Genomic DNA, 7,500 nt, shown 5'->3' on the forward strand with positions numbered 1-7,500 from the left:
ACTGGTATTACACTATTCAACAGACTTAACCTTTGTATAATAATTTGGTCTACATTACTATGAAGACCTGTCCTAGATAAGTGAGGAAAGGACAGTAAAATACACACACAGAATTCTTTTTTTATTCAAATATCTTATCACTGCGTATATGCAAAATATAAATCTGAAAATCTTATCAATAATAAACATTTGTCAAAAACACCCATTTATACTGCCCATCACACTAACTTTCAGCTTAAATTCTAGCACCATTCTTACCTGCTATGGGTCCAAGACTCCCTTCATAAAAGACAATTAAACAAAAAAAGAAATATTCTTTACAACTGTTAGTGAGGAATAAGAAACATATTCTGAACATAAAGAATGTCTTCTTTGTTAAACTAAATTATGCAACTGGGTTCTTTTAACCTTCTTACACTTCAACAGCCCAAAGAAGCATGAACAAACTTTTAACTTGTGTAAAGTATATTTCAATACACAATTAAACAAATATCTATGTATATTCAAACTACGCATTTAAATAAAAATTCAGTGATCCAAAAGATTTTCCAGATAAAAAAAAAGAGAAAAAAAAAAGTGTAATTTGTATTATCATAAACTTTGTGCATGGACCATCCTGTTCAATCCCACTTAAATATCAATGCAATCTTTGTATCTTTGACAAAAAAGACCTGAATGTTTTATCTCTAACTTTTCCTAATATTTGGCTAAACAAGTTTCCTTCTCTATTTTTTTTTTTTTTTTCTAAAAGCAAGTCAATTATAAGTAATAATCATAGCAATTAAACATAACAGTTTTTAAAAAGAATTCAGTGTTTTATTGAATTTCTACAAACAAATTTCCTCCTCACAGCAAATCAACAGTCAAGTAATGATTATAGCATGACAGTTTACCTTTGGCTAACCAAATACTACCTTCACATGCCTAACAAAAGAGCCTCCACCAGAGACCCTTCCGAGATGCTTTTTGTTTGCTCTGTACGAGGAGGAAGTTTAAGCAATGCTTGGGCTGATGCCATGGAAAGCAGTCGTGAGGAGAGCTGATTTCCAGTTGAATAAGCCACAGCAAAATCCTCGCCAGGTGCCCAGCACAGAGTGGCTCGGTGGTACTCTGGCCGGGGATCAAGAAATATGGTGGAGGCCAGCTATGAAGAGAGAAAATACTTTATTATAATCCATAGCTGTAAAAATCACTCACTCACTCATATGTGCTTCACTTGAAGCACATATTCACTAGATTCTTAACACACCACCTTTCAAAAATCTATGAACCATGATGAACATTCCCCCATGGACTTACCTTTACTTTTATGCATGTATTCTCAACAGCACTTCGACCACTCATTTTGCGACAGAGAGGGAGTAGGTAAAGGTTGGAAGTAACTATGGCTGACACTGGGTTTCCTGGGAGTCCCAGGATTAGTTTTTTCTCTCCCTTGTAAAGACATGTGGCAAATGTAGTAGGCTTCCCAGGTTTCATGAAGACCTGAAAACAGAGGGAGAGACAAAAGAACAATAATTATCAAAAGACTACATTAATACCTTGTAATGAATTCATTAGCTAAATAATGTAGGCATAGACTTTTCTCTTTAATAATCAGTCAAAAAAAAAAAAAAAAACACAGTACAAAATATCAAACTACATTTGATGCAATAACAGTTTACAAAAAATAGTTACTACCTAAAAACACACACACACACACACACACACACACACACACACACACGCACACATGCACACACACACACACACACACACACACACACACACACACACACACACACACACACACACACACACACACACACACACACACACACAAAAAAAAAAAATGTAGTTCATTCTACTCAAAAAGTTTACCAAGTTTGTTTTTAACAGCATTTAAAGACTTAACTTTCGTTCTAAAGACATTATTCACTCTTCACATATATATATGAAGGACATCTATAAATGTGGTTCTATAGTAATTGGAACATTGTCACCTTAATCTTTATCTAAATGCTTTCTAATCATTTTCATAAAATAAAATCCTATTTTTTTTTCTATCATTAAAAAAAAAGAAAAAAGGGCAAAAATTCATACCAACTCTTAACTTACATAACAAAAACAAAAACAAAAAAAAATCCCCGCCAGGATGCTCCTACGCAATGGCTAAACAGGCAGCACATCCTCTAAAGGACAACTCACCTGTGCAAAATGAATCTCTGCTCCAAAATCTGTAGTGAGCACAGGCCGCAGAATGTCACGTTCTCCCATCGACACACTGCCCGTGGTGACCAAGATGCTCGCCTGGTCCAGAGCTTTCCGAAGAGCTGCAAGCAATAAGGTCGGATCATCCTTGGCAATCCCTGCATCTACAACCGGGATGTTGTGTTGGCGCAGAAGAGATACGAGGGTTGTCTTATTGCTGTCGCGGATGTGTCCTTCCTTTAACTGCTCCCCTGGTTCTTGGAGCTCATTACCTGCAGAGACCAAGAGTTATCAGCAAAGGAAATACATTACATTAAAAGTGTGTTTGGAGTGCAATATGTGCAAGTAATGTACATGTATATTTATATGTATAAGTATTAGTAAGCATGAGCAAGTATAAATATACATATACAAATACATGCACTCCTTCATAAACAAAAGATAAACACTAAGCTAGCTATCCTAATTTTCTCACATATTTATGCATACTACTCTCAAGTTTTTGTACATAAAAAGCCTAATCACTTCAAACAGGCACCAACACTAAAGACCAACCTGTTGATAAGACTGCAACAGTTGGTTTGTTTGTAACAGCAACATGCGTGACTCCTACAGTAGCAAGGAGACCCATTTCAGGGGGACCAAGAAGAGTTCCTGAAGCAAGAACCTTTTCCCCAACTGCAATATCACAGCCTAGAGGACGGATATCCTGGCCCACAGAAGGTGCCTTGAGGATTTTGATCTCAAGCTCAGTTTTGCCATCTTCACTCTCTTTAACAAGCTCTGTGTCCTCTACCTAAACAAACAAAAAAGCAGGTGAAAATATCATTTCTTTTATCTCTTTTCTCAGCACATATTCATTATGCCATCAACTGTCAAAGAAAACTATGATATACCATGCATTTACCTGTACTACAGCATCAGCGCCCGGTGGCACAGGAGCACCAGTGTTAATTCTGATACACATACCACTGGTTACTTTATTATCTTCAGGTCCACAACCTGCTGTTGCATCTCCTCCAACCTTGCGGATACCTGCTCCATCCTGGGACACAACTGCATAACCATCTTTTATGGAAGCAGGGAATGGAGGTAGTGGGTCTTTGGCAAAGATGTCCTCTGCAAGTACAAAGCCTAAGGCCTCATGCATAGGAAGAGTCTTTATGGAAACTTTCTCTGCATGTGATAATACAATTTCAGTGGCTTGGCTGACAGAAATCATCGGATATGGAGACTTCCTGGGACGCCGGCATACTGCTGTCACATCTGCCTTCGACTCGCTATTTCCAGAGTCACTGGCATGATGATGATGATGTCCCTGGTGGTGGTGATGGTGATGGTGACCACGATTTAAATGACAGTGAGGCTGGTGCACTGGGTGGTGGTGGTGGTGATGCCCATGCCCAGTTTTTACTCCTTCTGCTTGTAGCTGCTCATGGGTCTTTTCTACAGCTGTCTTCTGTCCCGTAAGAAGGTCAATCGCATGGGGGATTGCTGGAGCAAGGAATCTGTGGGTAATAAAAAATTATTACACATATATCCTGTCTACTCAACATAGAATATTCATAAATCAAATTCCATGTGGTTCTAAACAGTTCACAATTACTATCATTATTATGACAAATTACAAAATTTAATTTAGAATTATGTCAAAATTTGCCTGTGCACTAATGCTAATACTGTGCAAGAAGATTGCATATTTCTAAGAGGAAGCCAGTTGAGATCTCACCACTATTATGAATACCATATCTAATTAATTTTCTTAAATATCTAACTGATATTTGCATCAAATTCTGACAAGAATTAAGTAGCTGTTCTACTATGAAAATATCAAATAAATTTATCCGTGCATTCAAAGTTCTTAATACAGATGTACAGTATACACCTGAAGCCAAGTCAATAACTTTTACATATATATTAAAAAAAACACAAAATCACAAACATAGCAAAGCTTTAATAAGGATATAGGAAATCTGACCAAGGTGCAATTATGTAACCTAACTTTGCATTAGTACCAATACATATGATCCAGTATGACCTGTTTATACCCATACCCTGAAACAAGACTTCATATTTAACTAAAGGCACCTGCAAATTCCTCAATTATGATACAGAATTTCTTGCATTTAAAATAAGGGAGAAAAAATAAAAATGAGGACTCTAGTCTGAAAAAAAAATACCTTGAAGAAATCTGAATAAAAAATACCTGCCTTCTATGAAGTACAATATATATACATAACTTCCTAACTTGTGCAAAGTTTAATGTTTAAGAATTTTTATAACCAGACTTTATCAACAAATTATACATCATTTCAACATACCTCAGACACTCCTCAGATCCCTTCTTGCTCCCTGGCACAGTCACGATCAAACTCTTTGAGCGGTATCCACACACCGGGCGCGATAACATGGCAAGTGGGGTAACTTTGAGCGACTGTGTCATCATATTTATACACATGCCAGTTGCTTCTCTTTCAATTACCTACAGAAACCAAGGAAAGAAAGATTGGTACCAACAAATAATGAGAATTTATTGAAGTTCCAATAAAAAGTCTAAAATCTTATACCAAACTACATATATTTCTCAATCACTATATTCACATGCAGCAATGAAGTGGCTGTACTACACGAACAAGCATAAACCAACCTAAAAATAATCCACCTTAATCTTAAACTGCAACATTTCAAATTAATTAACCAGGTTTCACTTCTTCCCTTACCTCTTTCACAGCTTCTGGGGTTACATCTCGTGGCGCTGCTCCAGTTCCACCCACGGTGATGATCAGATTAACTTCTTTCTCATTACACCACTTGAGTAAAACCTCTTTAATTTGGTCCACTTCATCAGAAACACAACAATATTCAACCACCTGGAGTGATTTTAAAGTGCTAGATTATTATTCAATATTCAATGCATATCTCTAAACATTTATCTTACATTTGAGTATGCATTAAGTACTTCTTGTGTAATTAATTATCGTCTGTTTTGCATATCACAATATTTTCATGCGAGCTATATACATATTAAAAACATTCTACCACCCTTGCACTTATACAGAAACTAACAACATATGGATGAATTATGCTCCCTATCTTAACCCCTTGGATCTGATTGAAAAAATATTTGGCTTAAGGCCAGGGTGTCTTGAACATGTCATCATTAGTTAAGGACCAGGGTGATGGGAACATGCTATTATAAGAATTTTGGCTGAAGTCTAGAGTGATGGGATTGACTTGTCACGAGTGCACAAAGCTCTTGGAGGGAGATTAGACTCATCGGTAAATACGTGGAATGTATGAAAAAATTATAAAATGACAACAAAATGCTACACATTGTTATCATTACTACACTGAATTATGGACTAACTAGAAAGATGATATGGAGCAAGAAACACTTGCAAAGGTGAGGCAAGGAATTCTGACACTGCACATGAATGTGTGTGTGAGGCCTACAAGCCACTCAAGCAAAGCACCCAGTTCCAATGGGTTAACACACCCCACAACAACCTAAATATGCCATAAAAAAAAATCTAACTAACATTATGAGCTAAAAAGTCTTAAAATATATTTCTAAAATATCACAAAAAGCAATGGCTACAATGTGACATGGATAAGGGCTCATAGTCATTACATCAACAGATGCCAGTGAACTCATATACCTGTCCTCGGAAAAGAGTGTTCTTGGCTACGAGATCCTTCAGATTCGCACCAGCTGTGTCCTCCGCCTCCCCGCGGGAACATCGGTCGCTCACTGTCAGTATTCCAACCTTTATCCCTGACATTGCTGTGTGGCTTGTTCCTGGTCAAAGGGAAATATTGTTAAATCTCAAAACAATAAAATGAGACACTATAGAACTAGCATCAATCAGAGTACTCGGGACAAGGTTCAGATAAACTTTGATCAAGTTTCCATATTCAATGAAACAGGGGAAAAGAAGTCAAATAAAAACACATGTGGATTGCTACTAATATAACGTGAGTTCCAAAATTGAATTAGACTAAAAAAAAAAAAAATAATCATAACCTCCAAAAAAAAGTTTTAATTGGTTATGACATACTCCTGGACCCTTCACTTTTCATTTTACATTAAGCAGTAATTAATTGGAAACTATGCCTAACAGCATAACCAATGGGGAAAGAGGCTGCCTATTCAGAAACCCATGGTTTGGACACATGTTTTCTAATTACATCAGACTACATAAGAATTTCTGAATCTTGTCAGCAAAATCATACTGTCACTGATAAAAAAAATTACCCACATTTTATACCATCGCAATGTGGTATTCTCATTCTACCAACGGCAGGGTAGAGCAGACGACTGGCATGCAGGAGCACCTGATGCCAATTCTGTCTGATGCTCTCTCCTGCCGTGAATACATGGAGGATTCTTTGTTTTCCTGGGCAGGGGTTGGGGCCCCAGGAGGGAGGTCACAGGGGGTACAGCCCCCTGCATTAGATTATATAGTGACTGATTTGGTACTGTGATTACAGCAGAGTTTGAGAATTCCACACAGTGCATGTGAAGCCATAGATGAAAAGTGTCTTCTGAAGGTAACCACTCCTGATTATCGTAGACGGAAATTTTTCCTAAATCCCTGCCCGAGATAACTTCTGACTATTTTTGCTATCTAGTCAAGAGACATAAAACCCAATCCATCAATATCATATTTGTTAGTACCATCCATCAACAATTTGCAGCTTTTCAAAAGAATTCCCCACTTATCGACATAAAAACTAGAGTTTTTCTTTTCTCTTGCACATGTCACAAAACTTTGTCATTATCAACTTATGAAGGTATTACCATTGATGAAGTGTCTTATTTTCGTTCATTCTATTCATTACATGTCAAATTTTCCTTATCATAAATGGCTGTGGGAAACAAACTATTCCAAAAATACTATAAAATACCATGCCCCTTTGCTTACATTTTAGGCCTAACGTTAAGCTTGGCATGTGACTAACAAAACAGTCATATTTTCCTGCCACACTAACACAAAACTTTCAGAAGTTATTTCCCGATACAGCAATGCATAAACAACAAGAAACTTAACCGCTGCCAAATTATCAACCTTAATGCCTTCTTCTTATAAAGCTACGAGTCGACAGCAAAAACAAGAGTTTAAATAATTTCCTTCTACAGCTGTATTAATCACTTTCAAGCTTTGACAACTTACATACCTGCATGAAACAAAATACAAAATGGATATCCATACCAAATATACGTGAATTCGCTGCCACTTACAGAGCTGAGAGGAGAGAAATTGGAAATACAGCTTCCGCAGAGGAGTGTTTTTGCTCTGTCACGGTCGC

General features: G+C 37.0%; 1 protein-coding gene across 2 annotated transcripts in view; it reads right to left on the bottom strand.

Moving 5' to 3' along the window:
• Positions 1-108: 108 nt before the first annotated feature.
• LOC125046764 (gephyrin-like) overlaps positions 109-7,500 on the bottom strand; it is a 7,445-nt gene continuing 53 nt past the window's right edge. The window contains exons 1-9 of one of the 2 annotated variants that reach the window (XM_047644697.1): positions 7,433-7,500; positions 5,850-5,989; positions 4,911-5,060; positions 4,512-4,672; positions 3,098-3,698; positions 2,746-2,986; positions 2,188-2,462; positions 1,300-1,485; positions 109-1,144 (exon numbers count right to left, since the gene is read on the bottom strand). The exon at positions 7,433-7,500 is cut by the window's right edge and continues 53 nt beyond it. In XM_047644697.1, coding sequence (XP_047500653.1) covers positions 917-1,144; positions 1,300-1,485; positions 2,188-2,462; positions 2,746-2,986; positions 3,098-3,698; positions 4,512-4,672; positions 4,911-5,060; positions 5,850-5,972 — 1,965 coding nt within the window. In that variant the 5' untranslated portion in view covers positions 5,973-5,989; positions 7,433-7,500 and the 3' untranslated portion in view covers positions 109-916. Of the gene's footprint in view, positions 1,145-1,299; positions 1,486-2,187; positions 2,463-2,745; positions 2,987-3,097; positions 3,699-4,511; positions 4,673-4,910; positions 5,061-5,849; positions 5,990-7,403 lie in introns of both variants that reach the window. The other variant, XM_047644698.1, reaches the window with a different exon arrangement.

This window comes from Penaeus chinensis, chromosome 39 (genome assembly GCF_019202785.1).
Source record: "Penaeus chinensis breed Huanghai No. 1 chromosome 39, ASM1920278v2, whole genome shotgun sequence".
Taxonomy (NCBI): domain Eukaryota; kingdom Metazoa; phylum Arthropoda; class Malacostraca; order Decapoda; family Penaeidae; genus Penaeus; species Penaeus chinensis.